The sequence below is a fragment of the Episyrphus balteatus genome, chromosome 2, assembly GCF_945859705.1.
Source record: "Episyrphus balteatus chromosome 2, idEpiBalt1.1, whole genome shotgun sequence".
NCBI lineage: Eukaryota > Metazoa > Arthropoda > Insecta > Diptera > Syrphidae > Episyrphus > Episyrphus balteatus.
Genome location: NC_079135.1, coordinates 63203641 through 63222129, shown reverse-complemented (window position 1 = coordinate 63222129; position 18489 = coordinate 63203641). Strand labels below are relative to the sequence as shown.

Here is an 18489-nt window from a genome sequence, read left to right as displayed (position 1 = left end):
ATTGCAATTTAATTTTGATTTATTGAACTTCCTATTTACAATTGACTTAAAATAACTTATTTCTAAGATACATTGATAGATACAAAATTTTGTTGGCACAAAGAGGGCCTAACGTTAAATAATGACAAAGTTATAAAATATAAACAAATATAATACATGGATAAACTTTATTTAAAAAGTCTGCTGTCTAGGTTGTCCTCGAGGTGTTCAGACCCGGATGTCCAGTTGTAGGGTTGGTTGAGTTCGGTTTAATTCCTTCCGCTGCATAGCTGTTTAGGAGGGGAAAGTAATTGCGAAGAAGATTCATGCAGATATCATTTTCTCGGGATCCCGATGGGGTCTTTAGAGCCTTTTGTAGAAGACATGTCCTACAGAAACAGGACGACATCAATGCAGGCAGAGTTCATCTGATGAAGAAGGAATAAGGAATATATCGAACCAAAAAAGGAGAATCAATAAAAAAAAATTACCCGCAACCAAAATTGGGGACCTAAATGATGCTCTGAAACATTTACTATAACGTTCTTTCAAATATTTCTTCCACATCAACTTTCAAGATACCATTGTTTCCACACTTTACATGCACATGTGGTCCAAGTTTATAAACGTCGATACCATCATTTGCACAGGCAGTGAAGTGATCTTCTTCTAAGATGGCTTTTCATCAACGGGTCTTGGTCCTGATATCATTTACATAAAGTGAGGGCAATTTTAGGGAGCTGAAAGATATGGGTGTTGAATGAGCTGCATAATGCGATGTTAGGATTGTCTTGCTTATTGCTGTCTGCTGTTTGGGATGAAAAGTATTTCCTGGGGGAATATTTTTCGGCTTTTCTTCGCAGCGCACATACATGACGTGTATATTTTTAAAAAGTTATGAGACTGTTTTTGTGGTGGGCATTCTATTGAGGCAAATGATTATAACAACAAGAGCTTTGTTATCATTTATCCATGTTTATCGTCAAAGAATAAACGTTTTCGCAAACGAGCGGGCATTCCAAGAGCATTTTACACTACATTTGGCTGTGAGGGTTGAAGGTACCGACACGATTAAGACACAAGCGCACAATACACAGAATTCTTTTTTTGTGAAATAATTCCTAGAAAAAAAGATAAATTATGCTAGCTCATTTTGTAAGAATAAATTGTTTTACTTTCCATCTGGTTTCAGGTTTTTTTCTTTAATTTTGCGGAAGATATCGCACTCTTGCAAAAAACGTGAATCCTAAAATTATTAATCAAATTAAAACAAAACAAATTGTATGGTACAATTTTCATCTTTTTTTCAAAAAATATGCTTGTACTTACATTGATTTGTGTTGTTTGCTATTCCTAATTGAATTCAATTTTAAATATTATATTTTTTGTCATATTATGTGTCAACTGCAGCTGTCATGCAATGGAATCTGACATTTAATACCTGTAATGTTCCTTGGCAGCACTGTTTTCTATCGAGAGAAAGTAAAATCTGGATAATTATCTGGATTTTTGAAAAATCTATACAGATAAAGTTTTTGTTGTATTTAACACGTAAATTGTTTCGATTTCAAAAATCTCGATGTCGTTTTTTTGCACAAAATCTATATAGATAAACAAAAAAACACACCTAATAGGTGTGTTTTTTTGTTTATCTATATAGATTTTGTGCAAAAAAACGACATCGGGATTTTTGAAATCCATGCAAACATTTGGCACCACTGTACACATACTTTGCCAGCTGTCTGTCAAAAATGTTGCTTTTGTTTTTTTTTTTTATTTTAACTCCGAAGTGGGAAGGCCATTACATCCATGTTGGATGCAAACAAAAATTTTCATATGGCAATGGCATCCATGTTGGATTCAAAAAATTGTTTTTTTCACAAAAAACCAAAAATTATCTGTATATTCTTAGCTACATTTTAAGACCATGACCATTAACATTAGTTGTGTCGTTCTTGTGTTATAAGCGTTTGAAGGTACCCATATTGAATTTTTTTTCGATTTTTTAAAAATCAAATGTGAAAACTTTTTTATTTTTATTTCTAATTTTTCGAAAAAACTTTGGTAATTTTATGTACATATCTGTTCAACAATCTTATCAGGATCCATTTAAGACTTTTATCTGAAAAGTGCATTGCGTATATCTCGAGATATTAACATTTCAATGCAACCATGTCAAACAAATTTTTGATTATTTTTTTCTATGAGAGTTTTTTTCAAACCTCGTTTTCTCCGCTTTTTTTTTGTTAATATTTTCAGATATTTCTGTATGAACACAACAATTAAACTACCTTGGCACTACTGTTTTTATCGAGAGAAAGTAAAATCTGGATAATTATCTGGATTTTTCAAAAATCTATACAGATAAAGTTTTTGTTGTTTTTAACAAGTAAATTGTTTTGATTTCAAAAATCTCGATGTCGTTTTTTTTGCACAAAATCTATATAGATAAACAAAAAAACACACCTATTTATCCAGATTTTACTTTCTCTCGATAAAAACAGTAGTGCCAAGGCAGTTTAATTGTTGTGTTCATACAGAAATATCTGAAAATAGGTGTGTTTTTTATTACCACCGGGCTTAACTGGACAAAAAAAACGCATCGGGGCTTAACCTGAAATCTTGGCAGCACTGTATATTGAATGTTCCGAAAACACAAGACACAAGAAATATTTAGAGTTGTCATATTTTTCGCTTTCGAGTTTTTCCTTTATTTTCATGTATGTTTTACAAAAGAAATACAATAATAGGTGTGTTTTTTATTACCACCGGTCTTAACTGCACAAAAAAAACGCAGTCGGGGCTAAGCAATTTACATGTTAAATACAACAACACTTTAGCCCCGTGGGCTTAGTTGTTTAGCCCGGAGATTTCTCTGGGCTTAACTTTTTGAACAGTTTTAAATCTGTGCTACCAAACTAATTTTTTCATAAATTGTTTAGAATTTGTTTAAAAACGTGAAAACTCACGTTTGGAAGGACAAAATGTATTAAAATAGTTTTGCTAGCATACATTTTTGTATCTCTTTGTAAAACATACATGAAAAATACAAGAAAATGACGAAAGCGAAAAATATGACAACTCTAAATTTCTGTTGTGTCTGCTGTTTTCGGAACATTCAATATACAGTGCTGCCAAGATTTCAGGTTAAGCCCCGAGGCGTTTTTTTTGTCCAGTTAAGACCGGTGGTAATAAAAAACACACCTAATGTATGCTGGTAAACCTAGTTAAATACATTTTATCATTCCAAACGTGAGTTTTCACGTTTGTAAACAAATTCTAAACAATTTCTGAAAAAATTAGTTTGGTAGCACAGATTTAAAACTGTTCAAAAAGTTAAGCCCAGAGAAATCTCCGGGCTAAACAACTAAGCCCACGGGGCTAAAGTGTTGTTGTATTTAACATGTAAATTGCTTAGCCCCGACTGCGTTTTTTTTGTCCAGTTAAGACCAGTTGTAATAAAAAACACACCTAATATTAACAAAAAAAAAAGCGGAGAAAACGAGGTTTGAAAAAAACTCTCATAGAAAAAAATAATCAAAAATTAGTTTGACATGGTTGCATTGAAATGTTAATATCTCGAGATATACGCAATGCACTTTTCAGATAAAAGTCTGAAATGGATCCTGATAAGATTGTTGAACAGATATGTATATAAAATTACCAAAGTTTTTTCGAAAAGTTAGAAATAAAAATAAAAAAGTTTTCACATTTAATTTTTTAAAAATCGAAAAAAAATTCAATATGGCTACCTTCAAACGCTTATAACACAAGAACGACGCAACTAATGTTAATGGTCATGGTCTTAAAATGTAGCTAAGATACAGATAATTTTTGGTTTTTTGTGAAAAAACAATTTTTTGGAATCCAACATGGATGCCATGGCCATATGAAAATTTTTGTTTGCATCCAACATGGATGTAATGGCCTTCCCACTTCGGAGTTAAAATAAAAAAAAAAAACAAAAGCAACATTTTTGACAGACAGCTGCCAAAGTATGTGCACAGTGGTGCCAAATGTTTGCATGGATTTCGAAAATCCCGATGTCGTTTTTTTGCACAAAATCTATATAGACAAACAAAAAAACACACCTAATATTTATTTATTAAAGAATAGTGAAATTTGGTGTCTGCCCCATGCGGTCTGTAAAAATCTTAAGTAAATTTCGATATTTGACAATAATAGGTGTGTTTTTTATTACCACCGGTCTTAACTGGACAAAAAAAACGCCTCGGGGCTTAACCTGAAATCTTGGCAGCACTGTATATTGAATGTTCCGAAAACAGCAGACACAACAAAAATTTAGAGTTGTCATATTAGGTGTGTTTTTTATTACAACCGGTCTTAACTGGACAAAAAAAAACGCAGTCTGGGCTAAGCAATTTACATGTTAAATACAACAACACCTTAGCCCCTTGGGCTTAGTTGTTTAGCCCGGAGATTTCTCTGGGCTTAACTTTTTGAAGAGTTTTAAATCTGTGCTACCAAACTAATTTTTTCATAAATTGTTTAGAATTTGTTTACAAACGTTAAAACTGACGTTTGGAAGGACAAAATGTATTAAACTAGTTTTGCTAGCATACATTTTTGTATCTCTTTGTAAAACATACATGAAAAATACAAGAAAAGGACGAAAGCGAAAAATATGACAACTCTAAAGTTTTGTTGTGTCTGCTATTTTCAGAACATTCAATATACAGTGCTGCCAAGATTTCAGGTTAAGCCCCGAGGCGTTTTTTTTGTCCAGTTAAGACCGGTGGTAATAAAAAACACACCTATTTTTCGCTTTCGTCATTTTCTTGTATTTTTCATGTATGTTTTACAAAGAGATACAAAAATGTATGCTAGCAAAACTATTTTAATACATTTTGTCCTTCCAAACGTGAGTTTTCACGGTTTTAAACAAATTCTAAACAATTTATGAAAAAATTAGTTTGGTAGCACAGATTTAAAACTCTTCAAAAAGTTAAGCCCAGATAAATCTCCGGGCTAAGCAACTAAGCCCAAGGGGCTAAGGTGTTGTTAGGTGTGTTTTTTATTACCACCGGTCTTAACTGGACAAAAAAAACGCCTCGGGGCTTAACCTGAAATCTTGGCATCACTGTATATTGAATGTTCCGAAAACAGCAGACACAACAAAAATTTAGAGTTGTCATATTTTTCGCTTTCGTCATTTTCTTGTATTTTGCATGTATGTTTTACAAAGAGATACAAAAATGTATGCTAGCAAAACTATTTTAATACATTTTGTCCTTCCAAACGTGAGTTTTCACGTTTTTAAACAAATTCTAAACAATTTATGAAAAAATTAGTTTGGTAGCACAGATTTAAAACTCTTCAAAAAGTTAAGCCCAGAGAAATCTCCGGGCTAAGCAACTAAGCCCAAGGGGCTAAGGTGTTGTTGTATTTAACATGTAAATTGCTTAGCCCAGACTGCGTTTTTTTTGTCTAGTTAAGACTGGTTGTAATAAAAATCACACCTGTTGTATTTAACATGTAAATTGCTTAGCCCAGACTGCGTTTTTTTTGTCTAGTTAAGACCGGTTGTAATAAAAAACACACCTAGTGTTTGGTAGATATCAATAGTTTCCATTAAACACACTGAGCGCCACCTCAAAAAAGTGGCGACATGAACTAATACTAAATTCGACTTCATGATAGTACTATAGAAATATATATACAATGGTTTCCATTATCGATTGTATCGATAGTTTCCATTATCGATTGTATTGATAGTTTCCTTTATCGATTATATCGATAGTTTCCATTATCAATTATATCGATATAGGTGCTCGATATTTTTTTGTTATCGATGCTATCGATAGACTGTCGAAGTTTAACCAACACTAAATTCTTTGCCACCGGGTACAAAGATGTTAAGTCATAAATAATAGTTTGCCAGAAAATGCGGTTAAAGTTGAGCTAATGTATGAAAATCGATGCATTTTTGAGCATTGGTCCTCTAATTTTTATAGGAAAGAGTTGCTCTAAATTTATGTTTTTGATACCAAATAAATGAGCAAAAAGAGCTTATTCTTATTTCATCAAAACCCGAAAAATGCAATTTTGTGACTTAACCCCTTTGTACCCGGGGGCAAAGAATTATCAGTTAAATTAATTTTTAATGGAAAACATGCAATGTATTTGTGCAAAAGAGAACAAAAACAGCGAAAAAACGATAAACAATAGGTGTGTTTTTTTGTTTATCTATATAGATTTTGTGCAAAAAAACGACATCGAGATTTTTGAAATCAAAACAATTTACGTGTTAAAAACAACAAAAACTTTATCTGTATAGATTTTTGAAAAATCCAGATAATTATCCAGATTTTACTTTCTCTCGATAAAAACAGTAGTGCCAAGGTAGTTTTATTGTTGTGTTCATACAGAAATATCTGAAAATATTAAACAAAAAAAAAAAGCAGAGAAAACAAGGTTTGAAAAAAACTCTCATGGAAAAAAATAATAGAAAATTTGTTTGACATGGTTGCATTGAAATGTTAATATCTCGAGATATACGCAATGCACTTTTCAGATAAAAGTCTTAAATGGATCCTGATAAGATTGTGGAACAGATATGTATATAAAATTACCAAAGTTTTTTCGAAAAATTAGAAATAAAAATAAAAAGGTTTTCACATTTGATTTTTAAAAAATCGAAAAAAAATTCAATATGGCTACCTTCAAACGCTTATAACACAAGAACGACGCAACAAATGTTAATGGTCATGGTCTTAAAATGTAGCTAAGAATATACAGATAATTTTTGGTTTTTTGTGAAAAAACAATTTTTTTGAATCCAACATGGATGCCATGGCCATATTAAAATTTTTGTTTGCATCCAACATGGATGTAATGGCCTTCCCACTTCGGAGTTAAAATAAAAAAAAACAAAAGCAACATTTTTGACAGACAGCTGCCAAAGTATATGTACAGTGGTGCCAAATGTTTGCATGGATTTCAAAAATCCCGATGTCGTTTTTTTGCACAAAATCTATATAGATAAACAAAAAAACACACCTAATGTAAAAAATTTCGATTTTTTTTTAATTTTTTCAAAAAAAAAATCACAAAACTTTCAAATAAATTGTTCAAAATTGTTTATAACGTCTTTCTACTGGTAGCAAATAACGTTTGAGCAGAATAATTAGCAACATAAATATTGTTTTTGGTTGAAAAATGACTAAAAACAGTGGACAGTGGAAAATTCTCAAAATAATTGAAAAAACTTTCAAAAAAAATTTTGTTCGAAGTCGTACCGATAAATCGAAAAACTTTCTTTCTTCGGCCTAACCAAAGCGATGGCTGAACAACTGACTGCCAAATGCCAAAAAATATCTATTTCGTTTTATTGATGACGTTCCCTTGTTTTACTGTTCCGGTGACATTATTAAAAAAATTACTGATGAAATCAACAGTAAAAAAATAGCTTGAGGCGCGAATGTCAAATAAACATTTATTTTAATGACGTAAATTTACTAATTGCTATAAACGTTCATCAGTAAAATATTTCAGATTCCTGATGTTTCAATTTTTACTGATGGATTTTACTGATAGCTATTATTGAGGCCTTAACGGTACTTGTTGCTCTCCGAGCAAAGTTAAAGAAAAACCTGGGATGACGGCAAGAACAGCAATTTTTCGGCAAAATTTTTTGAGTGCTGAACATCCTAAAATGAAATAAAACTTAAAAATAGTCTTTAAAAAAACACCCTTTTAAAAAAAACCAGCGGGGTTGGAGATCGCACTTCTTCACATTACGTGGGAAACAAGTTTTTAAAGTTTTTCAAATTGGCGAAATGTGTTTTTTTCTTATGAAAAAGAGTTTAATTTGAATTGTTCTCATGTTTATTACTACTACTTTCACGATTTTCACAAGGAAGAAAAGTTTTTGACACTCCACCATTCAAGATAAGGAGAAGTAATGGTTTTGGGAGCCATTTAATACTACATTCGATTTGGTTCTCGTTTAAAACCGCTGTTTTTTCAAAGGTTTTTTAAAGACTATTTTGAAGTTTTATTTCAATTTATAATGTTCAGCACTCAAAAAAGTTCGCCGAAAAGTTGATGTTCTTGCCGTTATCCCAGCTTTTTCTTTAATTTTTTTAAGTAATGATCTATATGGATCAAGTGATAATAAAAAACGGCTATTATCTCATTATTTAAATATCTTAATTTAAATAATTATACGGCAACAGCTGCAATTTTCAACCCATAGAGGTTTAAATATTTTTAAATTCCGATGTTTGAAAAAAAACGTCATTAAAATCGGAGCTGTTCGGAGATTTTTAATACTGCAAGTTATGTGCTATAACTGTATAATACTATGTATTTAATACTATAACTGTACCACTGTTCTATAACTTTATCACTAAAGATAAACATTTTTAAATGTCTATAAAAACCATTTTCTTCAATAAAAAAAGCAAAATTTCTTTCCAATTTCAAAAGTAAGAAATAAGAATATCTTATTTTGAACGAAATTACTTTAGTTTCGATAGGATAAAATAGATCTTATAGGTAGCCATTCAAAATACAGAACAGTGGCACCGCTTACATTTTAAAAATATGTATTTCAACTTTATTTTAACAAAAAAAAACATTAATCAATAAATTGTAAGAAAATAATGTATTATTTTTTTTTTCAGCTCTGAGTTATAAATGCACTTTAATTAAATAGTTATAAGGGTAAAAGACGGGATTTTAAATAAATTTCCAAAAGGCAAGGATAAGATAACAGATTTGGTCAATAACGTTGTTCTCGACTGTTTCGAGAAGAAAAGTAAAAAAATTTCTGTTTAGAAAAAGGATTTTCTGTACTTTGTTTTGAGTCAAAACAGAAGCCTGTAAAAGCAAACTAATTAAGTCTGCTACATCAACGAACTTAAACATAAAGGAATGCGGCACATTGTTTATTTTTAGAACATTTTTACTTTAAAATAAAAAATATTTCTGAAATACTACTGATTTTTAAAGTCGCTGTTGAAGTTGATGTAGTTAGCTGTAAAACAAAGCCAATTACATTGTGAAAAGCCATTCCAAAGTAACTTAGCGGTCATTTTTACGCTATTTTTTAACTTGGTGAGTCTTAAGGACTCATGATAAAGTTGATGTAGAAGTTTCACGAAAAACTAATTAAACGTAGCTAAGTTATTCACAGACAAGACAGTCTTTATTTGGGAATAACTTGACTATGTTTAATTTATTTTTTGTGAAACTTCATCAACAAATAAATTGATTCTCCACCGAAATAAACTGGAAACAAGCGTCAATGTGTGCTCCTCGTTACTTGGGAGTGGCCGTTTTGTTTTCTTCTGCTCTCTTAAGTTTTTTTTTGTCCTTGTTCTATTTTCTTGTTTCAAGCCTGGTACGCTGTTCGCGCTAAATTTTAGCCGAGATAAAATTCCCATACAAGTTATCGATAATATGTATGGGATACACTTTAGCTCGGATAAAATTTTTCGATAATTTGAATGGGAGCTAAAACTTATCTCGAACAGCGTACCAGGCTTAAACGTTGTTTAAGATTTTTAGCCTATAGATTTGGAAATTTAGTTTAAAATTCTGTGCAAAATTTGTTCATTATTATAATATAACCAATGACCTTATACACTTTGCAAATGTTTGCATTATTAGTTATGAAAATTCCTTTTTTTCATTATGCAAACGCACCAATTCCAGTTATTGCACGTCCCAAAATCAAGGCATGTATGTCGTGAGTACCTTCGTACGTGTTAACGGCCTCTAAGTTCATGACATGTCTTATAATGTGATATTCATCACAAATACCGTTGCCACCCAGCATATCCCTTGCCACACGTGCTATATCCAGCGCTTTTCCAGAATTATTTCTCTTCAACATTGATATCATTTCCGGAGTGTGTAAGTGCTTATCCTTCAAACGGCCTGCTTGTAAGCAAGCCAACAATCCCAATGCTATTTCCGTCGACATATCTGCCATTTTCTTTTGCATCAATTGGTTCGCGGCCAAAGGTCTTTTAAACTGATTTCTGTCCAGAGTGTATTGTCTAGCAATTTCAAGGCAAGATTCAGCAGCTCCTAATGCTCCCCAGGCAATGCCAAAACGAGCATTGTTTAGACAGGTGAATGGTCCTCTGAAGCCACTAACATTGGGTAAAATATTTTCCTCTGGAACTGCAAGATCATCCATAAGCACCATTCCAGTTGTAGACGCTCGAAGTGAAAACTTTCCTTCAATTTTGGGCGTAGACAATCCTTTTATTGATTGTTCTCGCTCCACAATGAAGCCGCGCAGTTTTTGATCTTCGCATTTTGCCCAAATAATAGCAATATCTGCCAAAGGGGAGTTCGTAATCCAAGTTTTGCTTCCATTTAGAATATAACACTTAGCCTGACTGTCATATTTTGCCCGAGTTTCCATTCCAGCTGGATCACTTCCATGATTTGGTTCAGTTAGGCCAAAGCATCCGATCAGTTCGCCTTTCGCCATTCTGGGTAAATATTTCTCTTTCTGCTCATCGCTACCAAAATCGTAAATAGCACCCATAGTCAACGAACTTTGAACACTTAAAGCTGATCGATATGCAGAATCAATACGCTCTATTTCCCGAGTGAGCAGACCGTAAGCAACATTTGAAACTCCGACACATCCATAACCTTTTAAAGTGCAACCTAAGGCGCCCAGCTCACCCAACTCCGTCATTATCTCCTTGTGGAAAATTTCATTTCGATTAGCGAGTGTTACACGCGGCAAAAGTGTCTTAGTACAGTAACTGCGGAATGTATCTCGAATAGCAATTTCTTCCTCTGTCAATAACGATTCTAGATTTAATGGGTCTCTCCAATCGTATTCTGCTGTACTTGCCTTGGATGAATATGAAATTCGGAATGCTTTCTTAGCTCTTAGCACTTGTCTAGTGATTGTTTGAACCGACATTTTCTTCTCAAAAGAAAATTTAATGAATACGAAGTATGTTTTCAGATAATAGATGATCAACCAATCTCAAGCAAAGGCAAAATTATCTGTACGCTGTACCTAAACATAGCCTCAAAAATTATGAATTTTTTCTTTTGGCAAGATAAGATTAAATGCGTCGATCTCCAGAATAGCAAATAGCAACAATACACAGAGAAAACTACATACAAAAACCAAGACAGTGTCACAGTGTGGGACTGTGGCTAAGAATAAAAAAAGGTGTATTTTACACCTACAGTGTTTGGTAGTGCGGCATATATGTGCTGCGGATATGTGCATTTATGTATACACAAGCCGTGTGGATGTATATATGTAATTAGAGCCAGAGATGTCAAATAAGAGATCACAAAAACAAGAGCGTATCTATTTTTCTCTGAGGGAAAGGTACTAAAAATCGTGGCGCTCTCTGTGTGTGGCTATTTTTTTGAACTTGTTTAGAATGATTTTGCAAAAAATTTTCTTTGGTATTCAATCTGCATTTTAATAAGTCAGTCTTGTCGAAAAGAGAATCTTTTGTGAAAGCGCACTCTACCTAAATTGAAATTAATGTCGCTTTCGATTGGTCGTCCGGAATGCTTCCGGATGCTTCTGAAAGTGTTTTGTTGGCGTCGGATGACAGTTCTTCTTCTGGGAAGAAAAGAATTTCTCTTCTGATTTTGAAATCAGGTATTATTTTATATTTCAATAAATATTAACTTTAAATAAGTATTTAAGAGTTTTTTTTTAATTATGTACTCAAGTACATAACAGTTGTGTCAAAAAAATCGTTGTATTTTTTTTTGTTAGTTTTTTTTTAGAAAAATGGAACTTTCATTGGGTGCGTTCATACGCACAGATACCCTATCCAAGATACCTAAGTATCCGATACGTTTGTGAACACGAATCAGCTGTTCTTCAAATCTTACATAAGATACACGAGAATCCAGAAATTTTTAGGATACCTTTGGATTTTTTTTGCTTCTCAACACATGTTTACGATCAGCTGAGATTTTATATGGGATTACAACAACACAAACGTATCCGGATACCCTTGGATCGGTACGTGAACGCACCCATTTAGGAACGATTAATGTTACATTTTGTTGATCTGTCAAAAAAATTTTTTGAGATAATTTTATGAATAAATGAACAAGAAAAAATTAATTTTATACTGAAATAATTCTTTCAAATTGAATTCTAAGCAAATTGAAACAAAAATATGCATTAAATAATTTCAAATATGCAAACAAACAAAAAATTCTCTTTTCACATCTTCCCCTTTCTTCCCAATTAAGTTGTGTTTGACGGATTAACATTGAAACTCAAGTCCAGAAGGTGAGTCGGAAAAATTTACAAAATGTAAGGCAAGAGTACGATAACTAATGTCGTTTTCATTCACTCTATTAAGGAGTACTCTAAATTTTTACTCCTTTTTCTGGAGTGATAGAACATAATGGCTGTTTTCCTTTGGGCTCAGCAAAGTACTTATTAGTACTTCTGAATCCATTCAAAGACAATTTTTCTATAGAAGAAATAGAAGGCGGAGCGGATTCGGACCGAGGTCGGACCTGTTTGCTTGAAGGGAAGGCAAAAATGGATAATTTCCTTGAAAAAAATAGTGATAACAGGCCTAGGTAAAAAATTTTATGAATTAAAAAAAAATTAATATTAGCCGTTTTTTATTATCACTTAATCCATATAGATCATTAATTAAAATGTATTACAACAACTATATGAGATCTTGCTTTTCATCAAAATCACGAATCGTGATCTTGCTTTTCATCAGGATCATGAATCGTGATCTTGCAAGATCTCATGTAGTTGTTGTAATACATTTCAATTAATGATCTATATGGATCAAGTGATAATAAAAAACGGCTATTAATAACATATGAAGCATAATAAGCGTTCGTTGATAAATCTTCTTCTACACGAAGACGCAAGGCGCAGAAATTATCTTCGAATTTCCTTTTGATTTTCGCTTCGGTGTGTCGCGCGCTTCTACACGTATGTAGTAGTTTTTTGAAGACGCAAATTTGACAGCTATATTTTCTTTGGTTTTATTTTGCTCTTGTTTTCGTATGACGACTTCTACAGGAGGACGTAGTTGTTCCTAGAAAATGTAAAAGTGGAACGTGATTGGGCACAACTACAGTGTGTAGCCACCGCATGTGATTTTTCAATCGATTGAAAAATCACTAGCCAGGCACTATAGTAATCAGAATGTTCAATGGAGAATGTGTGTAAACGTGAAAGCATACTTATCGAACACACCTCTCTACAATCTGCCTGAATGCTTTCATTTTATACGTGGCCGCCTGATTTGACACGAAATAAGATAATTTCGTTAAATATTTTGTATTCGTTCAGCTATTCTGCCAACCAACTAACGAGAGTTTATTCGTGTCAAAGTTTTTACTTCAGTAAGTGCTAGTCCAATTACTCAAAGAAATAATTCAATTAAATATCATTTATAATACTTCTGCTTGTTTATTTTCTTTAAATGTAAGTATAAATATAACAAGAAGTTTTATCGACTAAAAACTTAATTATTTAGAATAGATTTGCTCAAAAGTCGGCAGTAAATAGATAGAATAAATTAATGTGAACAATTTTATGAAATACATTTTCATTTCTTAAAATAAATTCCTTTTTGTGTATTAAAATAATGAGCAATGATTAAATATAAAATAGTTTACACATGATTGAATTACAGGTTTGCATTCGTAAAGTGTTGAAAGTTGAACCTAACGCCTCTAAAACTTTGCCACGATGGCAAAGTGAAAGGCTATCTTGAAATAAATTCCCTCGTACATATCACATAATAATCTATCATTATCTTTCTCCACAGAATTGGCACTTTCTAATAAACAAAATGGACAAAGTTGTTAAATTCTGTGAACCTGGTCGTGTTTTCGCTAAGGATTCCATTCGATTGGTCAAACGTTGCACCAAACCGGATCGTAAGGAGTTTCAAAAAATTGCAATTGCCACCGCCATTGGCTTCTGTATTATGGGTTTCATTGGTTTCTTTGTGAAACTTATCCACATCCCAATCAACAACATTATTGTTGGATCATAGGTGCAGACTGCAGACTACATTTTCGTCAATAAGTTTTCATCATAGTTTTTTTAAGATTGTTTTTTTTTCGACTACATTTTGCTAGAATAACTTAATTAAAAAGTTGCCACATAGAATTATATGTAGCATCTTAATAATTTAAATATGATAAAGTCACTTTTGAAATACTTTAAATAAAATATTGTATTTAATTTCTTTGAAATACAAAATGTGCTTTTTCTAATAACATTCTAACACTTATTTGTCGTTTAATCTCATTTGGGAAAAACTATGAAAAGAAATAACATACGTTTGTATTACCTACTTTGGGTATGAAACAGCACAATTATGTTGTAATTAAAATTCGTTTAGAAAGCTAAACGAGGTAACAGCGATTGAAGAATCGGCCCTAGCGAGGTAATCCGTCGGAGCGGAGTTTTTCCGATTTCATCCGAATCGGACAGTTTTTACCTGTCGGAAAAATACCTCAGAGCATATTTCGTATGAAATCGGAGAATTTCCGCTCCAACGAATTACATTGCTAGGGCCGAATAAGTAGGTACACAAACGTTTAAAATACTTGGAAAAAATTAATACATCAATATCGAGGGTATCTCGGTAGGGCCGATAGTGTTCATTTTGTATTCCTTTAGCTTGAAAACAATATTATGTATAAACACCTTAGACAATGGACATTTCGACAGGGAGTGTATAATAGCATGCACATTGCATAGGTGGTAAAGTTAAATTGCAGTACATCTTGAAAAACACCTTCACCAATCTGTTTTCGACTTAGTATGGTGGAAGTCTTGGTCGTTAAGGAAGTCGATATCGTGTGATACGTTTCCACCTACCATTAGGCCGGTTTGTTCACAATCGATTATCTTTAATCAGGGATTATTCCAGTCGATATTCGTAGAATCCGTTTGTTCACTAAAATTGTAATCAAGGAATCTATGTTTTGAGCAGTTAATTTGAAATTTCGTTAATCAGCCAATTTAGCTCGATTAGCTTTATTTAATCAAGGATTTACTGGAATTCAGTTTTTTCATCCTTGTTCATCCATTATTTTTCTAGGACTAGGGGTTTAGTCAGGAAATGCTTTTTTTTGGTTTTATTTTATTTTTCGTGCTTAGTTTAGTAAAAACAAAAAAGACATGCATGTCCTGACTAAACCCCTAGTCCTAGAAAAATGGTTTATAATTTTTTGAAAAGGGTGTTTAATATAGAAAAGAACCTCATCAAAAAATTTTAAATTAAGGTTATATCTAAAAAAAATGGCCTCATAAGTCAACATAATACCTATTTCAAATGAGAAAAAACTTTAACCCTCTTGGGGCACCATCCAGCGTCAAAATAAAAATCTGAAAATCTGGCCAGTTGTACAAATATATTTAATCCGTGGATCAGCGATTTTTATCATCTTAAAACGGTAGTAAAGCTGAGGTTTAGCACTCGTTGAAATTTCATATATGTTTAAATAGCCACATTCATACTTGAACCGAAGTTGACCAGCAGCTAATCCGCCGAAAACAGGTGTGCCTAAGGGTTCGGTGATGGTAGTTTTACTGTTCTTATTATAAAGCCTGTGGTCTGTTCTTTTATTAAACAAAGTTAACTTTGGTTGTTGTGTCAAAAAAATCGTTGTATTTGTTTTTGTTAGATTTTGTTAGAAAATTTCAACTTTGATTTAGGAAAGACTAATGTTACATTTTGTTGATCTATCAAAACAAAATTTTTTGAGATCAATTTTATGAATGAATAAACAAGAATGAATTAATTTTAGTCCGGTCAATTTAGACATCCGAGGTAACAATAATTCCCAGCAAGCTGAAAGTTGGTAGGATTGTTGAAAACACCATCATAAATAAAATCTAAAAAGTCCTCATCAATCCGAGATCTGGAAAAAAATTTACGTGGGGTCAAAGGTCACAAAAACTGATTTTTCACGATTTTCAGCAAAGCGGTTAGTCTTATCAAAAAATTTTCAATCCGAGAATTGTAGACTAGATTATTATATATATAAAGTGTCATAACACTTTTTTTCCTAATACCCACCATTTCTTAGGTATAACGCTTCAAAAAGGTTGAAGTTGAGTTGTAATCGTAATAATCAGGCCTATTCTAAAAAAAACTCCCAACTGAAAAGTTCTTGAAATTTCATTATTTTTTATTTTGAATTTCGTTCTTTAATGATTCAGAAGATGGGGAAAGCAAAAAAAAAAAAAATTGGAAATTTTCACCATTTTTCCGATTGGGGCCCTTCTCCCGAAACCATTTCCCTGGGAATTTTTGTTTAGAATAGGTCAGAATGTAATATAGGGTGTCCGATAGAGATTGGACAACCCTTAAACGGCTGATAGCTAAACTTATGACTGTTCTAAAAACAGATAGAAAAAAGTTTTATCGCAACCAGTTCATAAATTTATTGGTTGTTTTTCGTTCAGTGTATTTTAAATTTTATCATCTTATGTTTTCGTTCACTACAACCACGAATGAATGAATTTTATTTATTTCTTTTTTTTATAATTTTCTACAATAATTTGATGAATACATAAACACTTTAAAAATTTCATAGCTATTGCACATTTGTTTTTCGATGCAAAATGTAAAAAAGTATTTTATGAAAAATTTAAACACCGGTGGTATAAAACAAATCTTTAGAAACCTAGGTGGCCAACTTTCTTAAAAACATTCCACTTAGACCAATTTTTAGCTTGCTGGGAATTTATGTAACCTCACCCCCTTATTTTAGGCCGTGTGTGAATTGCGTTAAATAGTTAAATCCGTGTTAAATTTTTGAAACTATTAATTAATAAAAATTTCAGCTGTATGGATTATGTATGGATTTTTCTGCATTGATACTCTTATTTATTAAAAAAAAAAACAAAACAAAACCATCTGCAAAAAAATTTAACTCAAATTTAACCAGCTCCCAGAGCCCAATAAATTTTTAACAGCTGAAATTTTTTTATTCACCTCAATAGTGTCAAAAATTTAACACGGATTTAACTATTTAACGCAATTCACACACGGCCTTAGTCTATTTGGTACTGAAATAATTTTTTTAAATTGAAATCTAAGCAAATTCAAGCAAAAATATGCATTAAATGAATCCGTAACAAAAGTGTGAAAACAAAAAGTATTCACGACTTTTAGTATTAGGTAGGAAAGTATGAACAGATAAAAGTATTCAAGGAAAAAAGTATGCGCGACAAAAGTTCGAAAAATGGAAAACTATTATTTTGACTGGGTTTTGATGTGGCAATAGTTACAAAGAGAAATGAGAATTTGCGAAAACAAATGTGGCGATGGACAATTCTGATTGGTCAAGAAAGAATAAACAGACGAATTTATTGTTAGATATGGCTGGGGTCTCAGAAAAAAAGAGAGTATACAGAAATATTTATTCATAAGGATAGGAGTAGGAGGTCTAAATTTAATTTTCAGTATCGCAGCTGCGATGAGCGAGGCAAGGTTAAGAGTGCGCTCGATTACTTTTTTTTTAAAATTAGGGAGAGTGGAGTATTTGTATGGAAGGTGGACGTCCCGCGGCCAATATATTATTATAGGCCAGTCATTATGTCGTAAAAAACGGCTTAGAAATGCAAAATGACCGAGAAAGCTAAATTTCGGATATGTTGTAGGGGATGCTTAAAAAATCTTAACTTGAAGTTTTCGACCAAGATTTCCTATGAGCTTTTTCCGCCATTCTGAAAAAAAGGATAAAATTGTTTTTTTTTTTTCACAATAACTCGGCTATCCGACGAAATACGAAAATTTTACAAGAAGCTTTTTTGTAGCTTTTACCATGTTCTACAATTCATGCATACATATTTTTTGCGTATCATGAACCGTTTTCGAGATATCGATTAAAGGCTTGGCCACACCGGACGGTACGCGGTAGAGGTACAGGTAACGGTACGGGTATTTGTATGGAAAAAAATTTCAAACTGACACATCAACGTTCGGGTGTGGAATTTTTTTAATACAAATATCGTTGCCGCTACCCGTACCGCTACCGCGTACCCTCCGGTGTGACCAAGCCTTAAATAAGTCAAACATTTAGGACATGCCATTTGTTTTTTGACATTATCTATTTTTTTGTGATGAATATCGAAAAAATTATTAACATAAAATTTGTAGACCATACTCAGACCTACAATTTTGTATTTTTAGTTTTTTTTTTGGACAAAAATTACGACTTCCAGCTGGTCGCAAAGTCATACAAATTATCGAAACATTTTATCCGAGCTAAAGCCTGGTACGCTGCTCGCGCTAAATTTTAGCCGAGATAATTTTCCCATACAAGTTATCGATAACTTGTATGGGATCCATTTTATCTCGGCTAAAAATTTTCGATAATTTGTATGGGAGCTAAAATTTAGCGCGAGCAGCGTACCAGGCTTAAAAACGATCCCATACAAATGATCGATAACTTGTATGGGAATTTAATCTTGGCAAAAATTTAGAGCGAGGCAGGCTTAAATTTGAGTTAAAGCCTGGTACGTTG

The 18489-nt window shown here is 32.5% G+C and overlaps 1 protein-coding gene and 1 long non-coding RNA gene across 2 annotated transcripts; both read right to left on the bottom strand.

Moving 5' to 3' along the window:
- Window positions 1-7: 7 nt before the first annotated feature.
- Window positions 8-1589, bottom strand: LOC129912531 (uncharacterized). The gene is made up of 4 exons (XR_008771846.1): window positions 1309-1589; window positions 1155-1225; window positions 471-1100; window positions 8-407 (listed from the first exon to the last, which is right to left on the bottom strand). It is a non-coding gene; the product is annotated as an uncharacterized LOC129912531 (long non-coding RNA).
- Window positions 1590-8241: 6652 nt separating this feature from the next.
- LOC129912519 (glutaryl-CoA dehydrogenase, mitochondrial-like) lies at window positions 8242-11059 on the bottom strand. Its single transcript, XM_055990802.1, has one exon. It carries the CDS (start codon window positions 10895-10897, stop codon window positions 9638-9640), a length of 1260 nt encoding a protein of 419 aa, XP_055846777.1. The 5' UTR covers window positions 10898-11059; the 3' UTR covers window positions 8242-9637.
- Between the last annotated feature and the right edge of the window lie 7430 nt (window positions 11060-18489).